This window comes from Etheostoma cragini, chromosome 4, assembly GCF_013103735.1.
Source record: "Etheostoma cragini isolate CJK2018 chromosome 4, CSU_Ecrag_1.0, whole genome shotgun sequence".
Lineage (NCBI taxonomy): Eukaryota > Metazoa > Chordata > Actinopteri > Perciformes > Percidae > Etheostoma > Etheostoma cragini.
The window spans coordinates 14,882,700-14,899,747 of NC_048410.1; the positions used below are offsets into that span (position 1 = coordinate 14,882,700).

At 39.7% G+C, this 17,048-nt stretch overlaps 3 protein-coding genes and 1 non-coding gene across 6 annotated transcripts in view; 3 read left to right on the forward strand and 1 right to left on the reverse strand.

The window, feature by feature from the left end:
• The first annotated feature begins 324 nt into the window (after window positions 1-324).
• On the forward strand, window positions 325-11,437 carry LOC117943876 (protein bicaudal D homolog 2-like). The gene is made up of 8 exons (XM_034870298.1): window positions 325-862; window positions 4,557-4,769; window positions 5,634-5,786; window positions 6,079-6,543; window positions 6,710-7,699; window positions 8,032-8,183; window positions 8,666-8,897; window positions 10,149-11,437. Exons 1-8 carry the CDS (start codon window positions 629-631, stop codon window positions 10,149-10,151), a joined length of 2,442 nt encoding a protein of 813 aa, XP_034726189.1. The 5' UTR covers window positions 325-628; the 3' UTR covers window positions 10,152-11,437.
• Window positions 11,438-12,064: 627 nt separating this feature from the next.
• Window positions 12,065-16,807, forward strand: card19 (caspase recruitment domain family, member 19). 3 transcript variants are annotated; one of them, XM_034870299.1, is made up of 7 exons: window positions 12,066-12,168; window positions 12,647-12,786; window positions 13,564-13,720; window positions 13,858-13,920; window positions 14,247-14,312; window positions 14,490-14,608; window positions 14,653-16,807. In XM_034870299.1, the coding sequence occupies exons 1-6, from the start codon at window positions 12,162-12,164 to the stop codon at window positions 14,597-14,599; spliced, it is 543 nt and encodes a 180-aa protein (XP_034726190.1). In that variant the 5' UTR covers window positions 12,066-12,161; the 3' UTR covers window positions 14,600-14,608; window positions 14,653-16,807. The 3 variants fall into 3 exon arrangements, with proteins under 3 accessions (XP_034726192.1, XP_034726190.1, XP_034726191.1); XM_034870300.1 differs by having other exon boundaries at window positions 14,490-14,598; window positions 14,643-16,807; XM_034870301.1 differs by lacking the exons at window positions 13,858-13,920; window positions 14,653-16,807 and having other exon boundaries at window positions 12,065-12,168; window positions 14,490-14,619.
• Window positions 15,792-15,919, forward strand: LOC117944158. The gene has a single exon (XR_004656513.1). It is a non-coding gene; the product is annotated as a U6atac minor spliceosomal RNA (small nuclear RNA).
• A 38-nt stretch (window positions 16,808-16,845) lies between the features above and the next one.
• ninj1 (ninjurin 1) overlaps window positions 16,846-17,048 on the reverse strand; it is a 5,967-nt gene continuing 5,764 nt past the window's right edge. Inside the window, exon 3 of the mRNA XM_034870302.1 lies at window positions 16,846-17,048. This exon is cut by the window's right edge and continues 708 nt beyond it. The gene's annotated coding sequence lies outside the window, so the exon portion shown is untranslated.

A 17,048-nucleotide genomic window follows, 5' to 3' on the forward strand; every position in this document is an offset into this window, starting at 1 on the left:
CCGTCATTTCATAGACTACAAAATTAATCAGTTTATCCGAAAACATTCGACAGTTATTTATTTATAAAAAGTCCTTTCTTTCCCCGCAACAAAATCACAAATTGTGCCTTTAAAAAATAAAATGCACTTTGTCTCGTGGGTCTAGATGTAGTTTTATTATAAAGTCTCTAGATGGCACTGCTGTATTGAAAGCTTCAGTAAGTTAGTGCCTCACGTACAGCCATCGCAATGCATTCTGGGAACTGATGTGAAGAAGCAGCTGCAGTACGTAGTCGTTGAGACACTGACATCACACTCAAAACTACATTTCCCTTCCCACTCATACCGATTTGAATGTGGTGCAGGAGTAGCCTTTTCCAATCGATGATCTAAACTGAAGTTTTCTCCTTCAGCTTCATGAAGAGGTGGAAGAAACTCCTCGACAATGACAAAAGTATCGTCTAGGTTCAGCATCGTTGACGTTTGCGGCGGGAAAAGGCAAAGGGAACTTAATGCCGTTTAAATCCCAACTATGCGGTGCAAACAAAGACGGCAGTGATTTTTTTTATTTGGTGGTTTTCTGCACTGCCCCTGCTAGCCAGGGCTGGGTTCCGTTACAGTTGGCAGTCGGCGGCTCAGCGAGATATCTATGGAGGAGCAGGAATATCCCGAAGCGGTACTGGTGACCGAGGCCGGGCCGCAGTGGCTTCAAGTCGAGGTCGACCGTCTCACCAGGGAGCTCCGCGAGACCACCCATGAGAAAATCCAGGCGGCTGAGTATGGGCTGGCGGTGCTGGAGGAGAAACAACAGCTCAAGCAGCGATTCGACGAGTTGGAGACAGAGTACGAGACGGTCCGACAGGAGCTGGATCAGCTGAAGGAGGTAAACGGAGGTCATAGCCACGCAGCCAGACACTCGAGGGTAGCTAGTTGTAACGTTAACCGAATGTTAATTGTATCGGTATGTGAACACATGGCATTTAAACAAGCAAATGATGTTATCAGCACGTTAAGATTTTGGTGCAGCAACGGTCAGCTGTTTCCCAACGGATGTGAACGTGTCACTCAGACCCACACAGTCTGTTATCAGAACCATAAATTAACATTACCTACTTTTTGATAACTTGCCCGTACTTGCTCTTCTTGGTATGTAAGGTTGACGCCTACAAATCAGACATCTGCTTGTGCAGCAGTATGTTAAATTTAGATTCATATGTGGCCAACCTGCTCTTAGTTAATTGGGTAAAGTAACAGGAAGGGTCAGTCTGTTGTAGAAAAGACACTTTTTCATACTTGTTCATCAGTTAAAAGTGAATCTTGAGGAAGATAATATCCCTCCATGGTACTTTTATAACCCCTGTCCTGGTGTCCTTATTATTTACCCTGCTTTTTGGAGAGACATTTGTAACCCAAGACCACAGTGATTGACTATAGTTTCCCTGAATTTCTCCTACAACTTATTGGGATTTGTTCCTGGGCTTGGCTCAGTAAAGCATGCAGTCAGAAGAGACAGTGCTTCACATCGCAATTGATTTGTCAAAATCATCATATTCAGCTGCCCGAGACTGGTTTTACCCAACTAATATCAAGTTTATTTCATTTATATAGCACTTTAAAATACAAACATGTTTCACACTAAAGTGCTTTAGAAAGACATACATACTGTATATGTATGTGTAAAAACATACATGTGCATAGATGTTGTGGGAATAAAACAAGATAAAAAATAGAAGCAAATTGAAGCACAATCTAAACCCAGGAAATCAGTCCAAAACAGGTAAAACAAATAAACAGAGCATAACAGTGAGTCTTAAAAGCGTCAATAGACTCTGTCTAATGGCTTCTGGCAGGACATTCCACAACCAAGGAGCCCTTACAGAAAAGCCTTGAAATGTTATAACTTTGTCTTTTCACATTCATTATGACTCCAACAGTGTTTTTTTTCTTAGTGTGAACATTGTAGCTTGTCACATCACCCATTGATGTCAGTTATGCTCATTGGAGCCAGAAATAGCAAAATTAGAGAATGAGGAGCAAGAGCAAGCAGCGACCACAACAGCTTAATGTAAGAGACGCATTCAGACACCTGTCAGTCAAGCCAACACTGCACAAAACATGCATTTTGCCAACGTTCCAATGTTTTTTGAAATTCCCCAGACTATATTAAGAGAGAAGTTGGGGGTTTCCCTTCTAATCATTATACTCAGTCTTGCAACCAGTTTAGAACCACCCTTTAGAGGAACTGCATCCTACAGTAAGGCACTTCCACATTCACTTTAACATTCAGCAGTTGTGGTCGCAACTTGTTATCGACTATGCCCCATCGCTCACTCTTTAGTAATTAAGTGAATTTGGATATGTTTTTTATTGTGTGGTGTTTCACTGTTAGCCGGAAAGCGACAACTGTTTAATATTGTATATAATACAGCTTGAATAGTAAAAAAGGTAATGCACTTAGATAGAAGTCAGTGTCTTGTGCTGTTGAAAAAAGGGGCCATATTTAATCACAAACCTTACTACACATTACTAAATTCACATAGATAGATTCCATTTTTCAATAAGGGCTGCAACTAATGATTATTTTTTATTAGTAGGCTAATTATTAATTGTGTTTTTTTGTTTTGATCTATGGAAAGACTCAAAATAGTTAAAAAAATGCCTTATAAATTCCCACAGCCCGAGGTCGTATTCAGGTTGGTTGTTCTACTCAACCAACAGTTGAAACCTTAAATATCCTGTACTGTCATAAATGACAAAAAGACATCAAATCCTTACATTGAAGAAGCTGCAACCGGAAATGTTTTGCTTTTAATTAACATATTGACTTGTTGTTACAGCTGTTTTCTATTACTAAATTACACCTCCAGACTTGCGTGAGTCCTCCCTGAAGGGGTTTCAATGACTTATTCTCAGATGTGTGTGTTGATGGAGATTTTTGTCTACGTTACGGTAGTCATGGCATAGATCACAGTCCAGTCACTAAGTGACTCATTGTTGTAGTCATTTGGTATGTCATGATTCAGATTATTGCTTTTTTTTAGAGGATGTCACAGATGTAGGGTAAAGAATCCTCCATCAGCATCCACTGGGCTTTAGGCTACAGATCGAATCCCATCGTGACAGACCACTGCTTGTCACATGTCTGTTTGTTTGACTGGAAACTGTTGAGGAAATGAGGGGTTAGATTCTGGTGGGAAGAAGAACTAAAGCTCTGTTGTGGGTTTCGGGACTTTCTTAGACAGTAGTTGTTACATCACCAGTTTGGCTCAGCGACCATGCTTCTTGGCTGGATGTCTACAAGCCTCTAGAAGTCAGATGGCTGTGGGAATCATGTCAACCTGTTTGACTTATTTAAACTGTTGTTCTGATTCTGTTAGTACTGGTAACTTAAGCCTGTACACCTTTCTTTGGAATCCAGGTATCATTGCATTTACAACCCCACTAGGGCTCACCTCCAGTAGACCCTGCCTCGCCCACCTCTCCGCTCTTTATTTGACCAGATAGTATAAGCTTTACAATGTGTCACCAGTTCCCCGAGCATTCTGTGAAGTTTTTATGTGGTTATTGGGGTCCAAAGTGACTAATATGCCCGAATTGCAGCAGCTTTCCAGACAAATTGCAGGGCCATTTCTTGTTTTGTTTTCAATAAATTGGAGTCAGGTTTTTAGAAATTGTACCCTAGTAGGATGGAAACTGATTAAAGAAGTAAGTGATGATCATAATATGTGATTAGGTTTAGTAAAATAAAAAATGTAAATTTTAGTACGTGTTTTTGCCCTGAATTAATATGTAAGGGAGTGCTTATACCCAGGGTGTGTACAACTCCAAACAAAACTCAAATCAAATCCAACGGTAAAGGTTGGGTCACTTTAGGAAATGTAGGACTTTTTCCCCCACTGTCTAAGCAAATGGGGCCTTTTCAAAATTGGGGTCCCTTAAAAACAACAAATTATTGCATAAAGTTGATGTTTTTTAAGTTAAATGAGTCCAGATTTAAATGCTTACTCAGTAATCTCCGCTTTTTGCTAACACAACTAAATCAAATGCCTACTGCAGTGTCAAATCAGGCATAAATGTCTGTAGCACAACTTTTTATTGAAATTAATACATTGATATTTTCAATGTTTACCTGTAAGTGGTGGTCTTAACTCAGATTTCCAAGACAGATCAAATTGAATGAGAGGTTGTTGTTCCCTTGAAGATTGGACAACTGCACCGTCCAGCTGGCTCCAGCTTGTCGTAATGTGATCATGACAAATTCAAATACATGCAGTTTAAATGTAATTAATTGGTGCTTGCCTGCAATAATCTCATTGCATGCTCTGCAATTTGAACCTCATGACATAAAACCAGAATGCAGCAGCAACACTACTTGTGAGTGAATGGTCTTCAGTAATACAAAAGGCAAACAGACAGCCAGTAATACATTCAGTGACAGACCCTTGGTATTTTCAAATAAACACTCTGTGGTTATTGTGGCTATACTTTTGGTTCTGTGTGCGTCTTAAAAAAGGCCGGCTATTAATCCTTGATCAATGTAGTTTCTCCTGATGTTTATTCTTTCTCTCTGTCCTAAGGCCTTTGGACAAGCCTACTCGGCCCACAGGAAAGTGGCAGCAGACGGGGAAAGCAGGGAAGAGTCGCTGATCCTGGAGTCTGCCAGCAAGGAGGCGGTCTACCAGCAGAAGGTCCTAGACTTGCAGAATGAGCTCCGACAGGCCAAAGCCTCCCTCACCAGCGTTCAAGCTGAAAACGATCGCCTGTCGGCCATTGCCCTGGAGATGAGAGAGGTAATCGGTTAATTATACAAATATTTAAAAGCAAATTTACAATATAAATGTTATGCTCATTTTAACTAAAATCTTATTTCAATCATGATGGTCTTAACTTGTAAAGAATTTAAAATAAATCTCATAACCTGATAAACTATAAAACACTGTCTTGATTAAGTCAGTACTGGATGTGTTGATGAAAACTGCATCTTTCCGAGTTGATATTTCTTTTGTGTACTTCTACTATGTTAATCTGAAATTGTTCCCCGAACGGTGTTGACACACAGACCAACCGTTACGTCTGGGGTGTGCTTTTATACTAGCCTTTTTGTGTTGTCAAACTGGAAATATTTCTCCTAAATCAAATGTTAAATTTTGAAAAGTGCTAAAATCTGGATAAGTTTTTCTCACTTGGCCAAGAGATCCGAAGTTTAGACTGCCTTGGAGACCAGAACCTCACTAGTTGTCAGGGTGAATTGTGAGAGAGTAGTGTTGTGCATGCTGTGGAGAACTGCTGTGAAACCAGCAGGGAAGATGATGTAATCGTCTAATGTGAGTGACACAAAGGATGTCCTCCGCCAGGGCTCTCTGTCACATGGACTGGTAAGTGGACCAAGTCTTCCTTCTGTCTTTATAGCCGCCTGCTAAAGTCTTGCCCCCATGGTATGTGAAACCTGCTGATCTTAATTTCACTTGGCCAGACACGTGCAAGGATGTAGTTTGCGATACATGGGTGAATTTTATTTTATTTTTTTATTGTTTTTGTTATTCTTTTGAATTTTTTTACTCAAAGGTGGTGAGCATTTATTTTTTAGTTAGAGTTTATTGCCATGCAGCCTCCCATAACATGTCATTGCTTTTCCACTCTTCTCCTGTGTGCAGAGTTGCGAGCTGGCAGAGCTGCAGCGAGGTCAGCTCCGTGATGACGTGAGAGAGTGCAAGGTGCGGGAGGCTCGTCTGCTGCAGGACTACAGCGAGCTGGAGGAGGAGAACATCTCTCTTCAGAAACAAGTCTCGGTGCTAAGACAGAACCAGGTGAGAAAGTACTACACAACACAATACTCACTTTCTTGCACGTCTTGAACTGGGTAAAAATCATAGAAAAAAAGCCATGTTTTAACTGTTTACTCAGCTTTTTTATGACTAACTACATTAGTAGTTGTTGGTTAAATATAACCACATATTTAAAATATATATAAAGTTTTTGTTGTATGTTCGCTGGACAATATTATGATGATTTTGGACAATTTTAGGCACTTTGGCATAATAAAAAACAATTGACTAACATTATTAACAGTTTTTTTCACATTTTTGACCATCTTTTAAGGTGGAATTTGAAGGTCTAAAGCATGAGATCCGCCGTGTGGAGGAGGACTCCCAGTGCCTACACAGCCAGCTGGAGGAAGCCGTGCGTCTGAAAGAAATCGCCGAGCGACAGCTGACGGAGGCCTTAGAAACGATTAAAACAGAGCGTGAGCAGAAGGCAACTCTTCGCAAGGAGCTCTCCCACTATATGACCATTGGCGGCTCTGTGTACAGCAGCTCTTTCAACATCTCTATCGACAACCTAAAACTCCACGATGATCCCTCCACCATCACCGAGCCCGACAACGACGATCTTATCCGAGGCTTTGAAAACGGCTTGACCAAGACAGGTGAAGGGGATGAGGACTACAGAGCGGCAATGAACAAGAGAGGGGGGGCTTTCCAGCCAGCTCCGAGTCTGGTGGACGACCTGCTGAGTGAGCTCAACATCTCTGAGATCCAGAAACTTAAACAACAGCTCGCGCAGGTATGAAGTCCATGAGAGGCCTTTTGACTATTTCTAGCTGAATTACTGCGCTGAGTTGCCTGATCCCCTGATTTTAACACATTCGAAGTACATTCAACTTTCAGCAAAAGAAATTGTTTTTTAAACTGACTGATAATGTGTGTGTTTTTTTTTTGTTCATGTTTAGGTGGAGCGGGAGAAATTGGCCCTGATCAACTCTCTCAAGGAGAACCAGAAGCACCTGGAACAGGCCTATGGGACAGTGTCTGAGCAAAAGGAAACGGTCAACAGGCTGACTGAGAATCTCACTGCAATGAGGAAACTTCAGGCCAGTAAGGAGCGCCAGTCTGCCCTCGACAGTGAAAAGGACAGGGACAGCCATGATGACGGAGACTACTACGAGCTGGACATTAATGGACCCGAAATTCTGCAGTGTAAATACACGGTGGCGGTGTCTGAAGCCGGAGAGTTGAGGCAGGAGCTGAAGACTCTGAGGTCACAGTATGAGGAGTGTAGAACCCAGTATGAACATGAGCGAGCACGGCTGGACAGCGACGTCCAGGAGTTGAGGACAAAGTTGGCGTCCCTGGAGAAGATTAGCCAAGCGGATCAAGCAGAGGTTGCTCGCCTGGAGAAGGAGCTGCGTCTGGTCAGCGAGGCTGCGGGAGAATCACTCGGCAGCCTTAATGTGGCCCAGGACGAGCTCATAGCTTTCAGTGAAGAGCTCGCCAATCTTTACAACCATGTATGTATGTGCAACAATGAGACCCCTAACCGTGTCATGCTCGACTACTACAAGGAAGGCAAGGCCACAGTAAGAAGGGGGCATGAAGAGGAGCACCAGTCTTCCATACTTCTCACCAATGGGCTGATCATTGAGACTGAACAGGGAAATTCCCGCAGCACCACGCCTGCCCCTGCCCGGGAGCAGCGGCCAGAACCCATGAACGTCTATAACCTGGTAGCCATCATCAGGGACCAGATCCGCCACCTGCAGCAGGCAGTGGATCGCACCACAGAGCTGTCACGTCAGAGACTTGCCAATCTAGAGCTGGGCACAGTGGCAGACAAGGACAAAGATGCTTGCATGGAAGAGATCCTCAAACTGAAGTCCCTGCTCAGCACCAAAAGGGAACAGATTGCCACTCTCAGAGCTGTGCTCAAGGCCAATAAACAGGTCAGAAGACCACTTTGAGTGTGTCTGTGTATATATATATATATATATATATATATATATATATATATAAATGTGTGTGTGTGTGTGTGTGTGTGTGTGTGTGTGTGTGTGTGTGTGTGTGTTTGCGTGTGTGCGCGTGTGCGTGTGTGCATGCCTGCTGTGTACGTTTCTCAGAGGAAGGATGTTCATTGTTTCTCAAACTGACAAGTACAACAGAAAGGGATAATAGTCTTAGCTATGTAAAAATAACCACTGAGTATATACTTAACGAAAGTGCAAGACATGGATGAATAATGAATGAATGGTTATATAAGATCTTATTCCCTTTTTAGACAGCTGAGGTTGCTCTGGCCAACCTGAAGAGTAAGTATAACAGCGAGAAGGCTATGGTGACTGAGACGATAACGAAGCTCCGCAATGAACTCAAGGCTCTGAAAGAGGATGCTGCTACGTTCTCTTCTCTTCGAGCCATGTTTGCTACAAGGTATGATTATACATAATCACAGGGTTATATTTTATCCCTGACACACATTAAGTTAACAATCATGTGGCATCTTGGTGGCCATCACACCATAATGCACGACAACTTTTGTACTGTATATGTCACAGGACAAATTACAAAGTACCAAAAAAGAAATGATATTTCTCTAAATCCTGCTAATTCTGGCTATTTTCAGCATCTTTCTCCAATAATGAAAAGAATACTTCAAAACTTTAGTATTTAAACTTAAGTAAGTATTTTATGTCTTTGTCTCTTTGTGAGAGACACAAAGCATTGTGGGAACAGTCTGATGTAATACTTGTGTGAGTGAGCTAGCAGACCTCCCATCTGGAAAATGCTGTCTGGGTAATGGATAAAACATGTGACTACAACAGCAGCAGTAGTAGTTCTGGGCAAATAGCTCCACCTGCTGGAAATAATGTTTATCTTTTCTTGTCTTTTTTTCCATCTTGCTCTTTCCTCAGGTGTGACGAGTATGTGACCCAGCTGGATGATATGCAGCGGCAGCTGGTTGCTGCTGAAGATGAAAAGAAGACCCTGAACTCTCTGTTACGTATGGCCATCCAGCAGAAACTGGCTTTAACTCAGCGCCTGGAGGACTTGGAGTTTGACCACGAGCAGGCACGCCGCAACAGTGCCACAGCGGTGGTTGGCAAGGGCAAAACAAAGGCCAAGGGAGCCTCTTCCAACCATCATGTAAGTCAGAAGCAGTTCAGCAGAACCAACTCTGTGCCACAGATCATCAGCGGCGGCCCTGGGTTCCGCTGCAAGGCTATATGGGCCTTTTTAAACTACTATATCTATTTTTTTAAAGATTTTTATTTCTCTCAGGCTTTGTATACACTCATTTTTCTAACGCTAAGCTGTATTTGGGAGCCATTATAACTAACCCAATACATGACATACTAGTATTAATACTACTTAATGCTTTTGTACTGGTCCCAGTACATGGTTGTGTTCACAATGTTAGACTGGTTGAGCAGAACCACTCCTTTCTTTTGTCTTCATAGTACAATTAATATATTCATTTTAGTTGACAACAAGGAAGGCACAGATCTCCTGAACATGGAGTAGTAGAAATCCTATTTTCCAAGTGATATTTATATAATTATTTGGCCTGACAACCATATAAAACTGGAAAAATGGGTGCTAATTTTAATTCAACTTACAGTGCATTTGCTTTCAGGCTGCATCACTTTCAAATTCACTGTGGATATAAGTACACATATAATTTGGAAAGTCATGGAAAGTACCTCTTTTGGGAGGTGGTCACAATGAGGAGGATGACACACAACAACAAAACACAATGTGTAGAAGTGTTTAGAAATTCTAGCCTGAGAACTGTTTCCTGAGGAGTTGGCCAGAGTTGGTTTTGTTATACTCTATACAATTCTTTTTTTTTTTAATAACATTTGATTTTATTGTTTACATTTGTCAGCAAATATTTTATCTACCTCCTTATTTCTCTAAAACATTCATTCATTTGTAGTCTCAGTTTAAAGTACAGCTTTATTTTCTCTCACTGGTCTGAAACAGCTAGTGATATATATTAATAACAAATACATGACGGTAACACTGAATTTCATGCAAGTTGAATACTGAAACAAACTAAGAAACAAAAAGTCCTAATGTTTTTCTTTAACACATAAGATGCTATTCTCTATTTTCTGTTTCAAATACAGTCTGATTTCTGAATGCTTATGTCAGCATACAAGAACAGAAACTCTAAACTGTTTGAATGAAAACGTTCTTGGGATTCCCTGTAGCATCAGTCACTCATTATTGAAGCCTTATGCACAACATACCTCAGTCTTCTGCTTTCTGCTTCAGTCTAACTTTCCTAATGGCTATTCTCATCAATGAACTTCATCTAAGTAAATCAGTGTGAATTGAATATTCAACAATCATTGAAGTGATTTTCTTCTTTTTTTATCTTTCCATTTGCAGTAAATCTATCATGCCAAGACTTCTTAAGGAGGTCCATCAAAAACGTCCCTGGATCCTTCACTCTCTAATCATGTTCCAAATCATCGTGTCGCTAACCCAAGAACATATCCAACAGTATTTGCCAAGGGTCTTGTTTTAGAGTGCCAAAACAAGTATGTAAAATAGTGTTGAACCTTTTTGACTGCAAAAGGATGACTCGTCGCGTCAGCTGCCCCCTGCAGTCCTTGCATTTTCCAACAATACACACCACTATTATTGAACCACAGAAAGAATCAAGATGGGTATTTTGCTGATTACTCATTGCCTGTGTTACCTTGACTGCTCACTGTTTGTTTTACCACCAATCCTACTAATTGTTTCAAGTACTATACAATGCTTTTACCAGATGTGCATGTTTATCTGCCAGATTCTAGACATTTTCTAGGGATTCAACATATGTTGTATCACTGTTTATTTTATAGGAACAAATTCAGAATTTTTTGTGCTAATTCTTTTAACACGAGAATTTTAAACTCACTGGTTTAAATCCAACAAAAGAAACTAATACACTTTTCTGCCTTAGTTGTTTTCCTTTGGGCCTTTACTTTGTAGGTGCCTTTCTGACAGCCCATGGAAGCACTTCCTGTTTAGCTCCTAAAACAATAATGCAATATGTTATTTTCACTATATGATCCTGCAACTGTGGAGCTACAGTTTCAAGGTCTTAGTACATTTTGTGGAAATGGGCTCCTCCTTTTTAGACATGGCAGAGCTGTTACAAATTCATGTATGCTTGTTATAACTAAGGAAAAGTATTAATGCAAAGCTTTTTATTTAAAGATGTCTAAGTTAAGGTCAGATGTTAATAGTATTCATAAACTTCACTCATGAAGGAGTTTTTTTTATGTAATTGTTTTAATACAACTTTTTTGTAAACCTAAGTCCTAAAATCTGCAAACAACAAGCTTCGGTGCCGTTTTGTTTATTAAGTGCAATTTCCAAACATGGCAATAAAAAAACTTATGTTTATGCTATGTAAAGATATATATATATTTTACACATTTTTGCTCATACTTGGTCCTAATTGATTTTATTTGTTTTTACTATTACTGCAATTGTATTTATTTGACACTGTTCAGACTACAGGATGTCATCATCCTTTTTGTTTCATAAGGGAGATTGAGTGGAGGTGGCTGGTCAGAATATTGATTGACTGAACTTGTGGTAAAACACTTGCAAAACTCCTGATTGTGGGCGAGTGACTCTGCTAACAGTTATGGCTGGTGAAGAAATAAATCTAACGTTCACAACAGTGAGATTTTTCTTCTTTACTAAACAAGTTAACTACTATGCTATAGTCATTTTACAATAAAGCCCTTATTTTCCTGAGAAATATGATTTTTTTGGGGGGGTTGAGATCTACAGACTCATCCTGTATTATTTGTAAGTACAATGTTGATGGCTCTGTCGGTTGAGTAATGGCTGTACTATTGCCTTTTTTTGCCTGTTTACATTACTTTTTTCTGAAACATACAGACCAATCATAAGCTAATGTGGTAAGTTTTTGTGCCTACAAACAACAGACATAAATTAGTAATACTGTAGATATAGACCTCACACCTAACGATAACAGTAGGCCTACCAATAAGCTATTTATTTTTTCATGTACACACTTTGTCAGTTTAACTTTTTTTACTACAATTTACTCATTTCAATTCACAATTACAATAAAAACCATTGAAATTTAGAATATATTTACCCCTAGTTACAACACAACGACCAGTTTTATTGAAAATAATTTTTTGTATATTTGTATATAACGTAGTTCATATAGGTCAAAAATAAAAATGAAAAAGTTATTGCCTAGAGGGCATGAGATGGGAATTCTCCAGGCTGCAGCCATACACTCCATTCCATGGATGTAAAAAGAAAAGTGAGTTTTTCCTTTCTCTGAAGACGTTAACGTAAGCCACTCCCTGTCTACGTGGTGACGTCAGTGGGCGTATCCACACGAAGGACAGAAGGGACTCTACGATGGGAGGTTTGTGTCTTTAACAAAAACTAACGCTTATCTTTTGCAGTTAGCCTTCTGTTTCGCTTTAATATCTTCTTATCAGGTTCAGACCACGAACATTAACTACCACACAGCGCTAACGACCTTAACGGTTGCCTTGCTTTGCCAATGACAATGTAATGTTAACGTCTCAGTCCAAGTTCTGTTTCTGAAAAGTTTCTCAACAACACATTTACCATTAGAGAGAAGAGCATTACCTGTCAACTTGCTGTCAGCCGTCAGGCTAGCTGTCAACAAATGTTATTTCGTGATAATCCCGATCTTCCATGTCCTCAAACTCCTCTCCTGGCTCCAGTTACGAGGAAAGACTGGAGAACGTGACATTTTTCCGTAACGTTCCCTTTCAATATAAAAGCTAGCCTGTTTTCAAACAGGGTTCGGCAGGGACTTGCTGATGTAGCCTGCTAAGTAATTGTTTTTAACGTGTCTCTGCTAACATGGACAGACAGTTTTCATGAGCAGCTGATAGAGGACAGCGCCTTCCTCAAAACTGACCGGAGACTGGACACCGAGCTGCTGGACAAACTCATCCTGCAACTCAACAGAATCTACCCGCAGATCCTCTCAGACAAGGAGGCCACCAAAGTGAGTCCTCATACACAGTACCTGGTACCTGTGTACCTGGTCACGTGCAGGTGGAAGAGATGAAGCACCACACTGTAAACATACTCAGTTTTAATTACAGTTCTGCATTCAAATCTACTGCAAAGTTGTATTTGCAAAATGTTTAATAACTATTCATTATGCGGCACAATGATAACGTTAGATTACTTGACTAGTATTACTGGTGTATTTTATGAACAGCATTTAATGTTGCAGCTGTTTATGTGCTGTAAATTATTCTGTCATGCATTATATTATATGCATGTTTGTATGCAAAATATTAATCTGTAAAGTAATTGGAAACTATAACTTAGATATAAATGTAATGGAGTAAGAAATACACGATTTCCCCATGAAGTTAAGTAAAAGAATGATGTACAATAAGGTAAAACACTGCAGGAAAGTCAAAATAATTGTAGTTCAACAAGCATATTTCAAATTTCTTAAGTAAATATACAAAGTTATATTACTGCATGCAAAACCATTTCATCTCAAGCATCTGATTGGTGATACAGATACTTTCAGGTCCAAAACTATACCAAGTTCAAAGAATGTCTTATATTTACAAATTATCTGATAATAAAAACGTGATGAACCAACACTTTAATATGAACAAATGAGAGAATTTCTAAAATATTTCCAGTGGAGATGCTTCATCCTGGCTTTGGCAAGCGTTGCCAGGACTCCAGGAGAGGATATATCCATTTGGGAAGATAAAAAACATCCTATTATACTGTATCCGTTGTTATTGTTATCCAGTTTCGAAACTTGGACGTGACCACAAGTGTTCGAGTGGGTGAGCTCCTGTCACACCTGCAGGGGAAAGGAGAGGAAGCATGTCGGGAGTTTTACAGAGCTCTTCACCTGCATGTAGAGGAAGTGTACTACAGCTTGCCCACACGGCTCCGCCTCAGAGGTGAGTCCCCAATAAACGCTTCTCCATATCAGGTGTGATTTTCATTCACTATTTTGATATTACAGAATGGACTGTACATACTTAGTCTTATATTCTCATGTTATGCCCACACTAAAACGTATCTGTCCCGCCTGCAGATTCCTTAGATCCACTCGCTTATCCACGTGTCTACCGACAGAGATATGTTCAGAACGACAGAGGTAAAATGTTATGTAAAAAAATATATGTCAATGTGTATGCAATTGTTATGTCAAAGAATATATGTCAATGTGTATGCAATTTTGCAACGGCTACTATTCCATCTATTAAAACTGCTATTGTTAAATATTATGAAGCAGGATCATAAGATAATCAGGAGACGATTTAATGTGGGGACCTTCAAAATCACCAAACCTAGTCAGGAATATAGTCGGTGTGATCCAAACTTTTTCCAGGCTAGAAGTGTGTCAGGTAGTTATTTAACAGTGACACTCACCAGATTATGAATGAATTAAAATCATTTTGTTATGTGTTTACCTCCTTCCAGGTCCGCTTTTCTTTCTGGGCTGTTTTAGCGTTGCGGTGGGAATGGCTCTACTCTATTACTACAGTGGTAAGCAGCGTTTTCAGTTTTTTAACATCATATAACATTGCAGTTGTGATAATCAGATATTGTCAGTATTATTGGCTAGTTAACGTATGTCAACCTTAGCGTGCATGCTTTGAAAAATATAAGTCCACTTAATGCTGTTAATTCAGTGTTATACAGATGTTTGTCTTTGTTCTGTAGAGGCTAAAGTGACTGGAGGTAGCCGGGCCCTTGGGATGGCGGCTCTGGGATTGAAAAGAAAAGCTCAGGAGGTTCTCATATGGTACACTGAAGAAAGCCTCATGAAGTAGGGGGGGGGGGGGGGGGGGGGGGGGGGGGGGGGGGGGGGGGGGGGGGGGGGGGGACTCCTTCACACCAGGTGCTTCAGTATTCCTCTTATACATACTACATGTACCAAAGCACAACACATTATATATTTTTTCTGCAGCTGAGTACTAATTTTGTACACAGTTGTATTTAATATTTTGCTTGTGATCTAAAATGAGAAAGATGGGGTAAATTTCGAGCTACATTTGGCACTTTGCTCATATTTTCTCATACGTTGATGCCTATTAAAGGGATTGAATACAGTGAAATCAAAAACAACCTGATTTGACAAGTTGTTCTCGCTGCAAGCTTCAAATGTGGCATACAACAGCTTTTACAAACCAATTAAACGACAAAAATATTGACTGCACTAGTGACAACATAAGGGATTTTAAATAACTAAATATTAACAATTGGAGGTACCTTATGATTATATACAATCCATTTTTTCAGCTCTACAAAAATGATAACCTCAAATGCATCAGGACATTTTGCAGCCCAAAATAATTACCCTTCAATGCAGAAAGCAACAACCTGCAGTGTATTTGCTTCCTTTCACTCTGGTGCTAAGAATAATTTATTAAATTTACACACTTCCTTTTTTGCTCAGTTACCACTGATGTCAAGCATCCTAAAATACACTTCCATGTACTCCACAAATTGAGTTAGAAGCAAAGATGAGACCGAGCTCTTTGTAGAACATAACCGCTCTCTTGTGGCCAACAGTGAACTACATCACCAAACTGCACCAATGTGTTGACTTGTTTTGGTTCCATAAGAGCGTCTCGAAATTCTGCTGCTCACATTTAGACAAAAAGAGTAATGTGAACAGACCGAAATAACATAGAGCCGAATCAGTTTAGTAATCCCAGAGACGGTCCAGAAAGCATCTTCGACGATACTTTAGACGGACTTTGCAGTCACGTGATTGCTTCTACCAATGATATCCCGTTCTACTCACGCAGTGCACTGTGGGTAGAGTTACTACCTAATCCAAAACATACTAATGTCAATTGAAGACTCGTAATAATGATTCGTTAACACATATCAACCTATAATACAACAGCTGTGTTTAACAGATATTAATATTATCAATATAAACCAGAAATTGAACCGTAAGTGAAACCAAGTTATATATGACGGTGTATATATAGTGACGTGTCTTATTTCGTGAATGTGTTGTATGAAAGGAGAGAAGGTTAGCACTCCCCTTGACAAGGATGGAATTGGCCCTAGTGGCCATCAACACACATACGGTTAAGGCACTGCCACCTACTTCGTGGCATCTATAACCAGATTTTTTTGGAATAATTTTGACTTTAATTAAACGATGCCCTACTCCCTTAAACTTCATATTCACGGATCTAAAACCATGTCTCTTGTTTTCGCCATGTAGTCAAAGACCGGAAGCATGCCTGCATATTTTCCCGTGCCATAGTTTCCGCTGGGTCGAGCAGGATGGGAACTTTCAGCCATTTATTGGGCCATTTTTGCCTGTGGCATTAATCCCACTGCTGCAGACACGGACGATTACTTTAACGTGTACGCATGGTCTGCTGTCTATCGCACAGTTTGTGAAAATGTAAGTAAAAGTAGGCTACATTATGTTTATGAATTCCAGCCAGCTCTTGATAGTGTGGATATTATTTTGTTCCTTCTGTGCCTTACTGTCGAGTAAGATAGTTTCTGCTAAGCCTTTTTTAAATACTAAGACTAGCAGTACTTCAATTTACCCCAGTCCGGCAGATTTTTATGACTTTTCTCAGGCTATTTGTAAACAATCTCTTTAAAATGTATGACTAGAGAAGGGTCTGTAAACATACCAGTAGCTGGCATGATGGCGATTTGTTAAACTGTATTACTTTGTGTTTTTTTTTGTGGTGGTTAAAGTTCAGGATCTCAGAAGCCAATACCCAAAACACCGAAAAACATGTATTAAATGCGCATGGCTTTGTTTTTATTCTTGAACTCAAAATGTTTTTAATATTACTCTAAAAGAAATCTTGATAATTGATTTCTGATGTTTGTCAATTAATGTGTACTATTTAAGTTCATTGCCTGACAGTTTGTAACATACTGTGTTGTGTAAAAATGCCTTAAATATGAAAGTGCCATCATTTGTAGGACTTTTTGTACAAAGATCTTTGTCTTTGTACACAAAAAAAAGAAAAAAAAAGCATGATGAGAATAAAGAGGGAAATAAACACATCACTTCTGTAGTTTTATTTAAAAGAGTTCATGTAGTAAAAGATTAAAAAATATTTTGTCCTTTAAAAATTTATTTTAAAATGCATTAAAGTAACTACATACACTATATACTTCAGTGGAAACCTTAAGACATTTCAACATTACACACTATACCTTGCATTGTACTTGCAGCATGTAAACTCCCCTTCAAGAATTGGTTGAGCTTTATAACAGTTGAAACAGTTT

Bases quoted from the DNA above. Each gene is read 5' to 3' on its own strand.
- LOC117943876 (XM_034870298.1), top strand. From the start codon at position 629: ATGGAGGAGCAGGAATATCCCGAAGCGGTACTGGTGACCGAGGCCGGG. The intron at 863-4,556 runs GTAAACGGAGGT...CTCTGTCCTAAG, and splicing joins AGCTGGATCAGCTGAAGGAG to GCCTTTGGACAAGCCTACTC. The intron at 7,700-8,031 runs GTCAGAAGACCA...TTCCCTTTTTAG, and splicing joins TGCTCAAGGCCAATAAACAG to ACAGCTGAGGTTGCTCTGGC.
- card19 (XM_034870299.1), top strand. The intron at 12,787-13,563 runs GTGAGTCCTCAT...ATTGTTATCCAG, and splicing joins CAGACAAGGAGGCCACCAAA to TTTCGAAACTTGGACGTGAC. The intron at 13,721-13,857 runs GTGAGTCCCCAA...TCCCGCCTGCAG, and splicing joins CACACGGCTCCGCCTCAGAG to ATTCCTTAGATCCACTCGCT.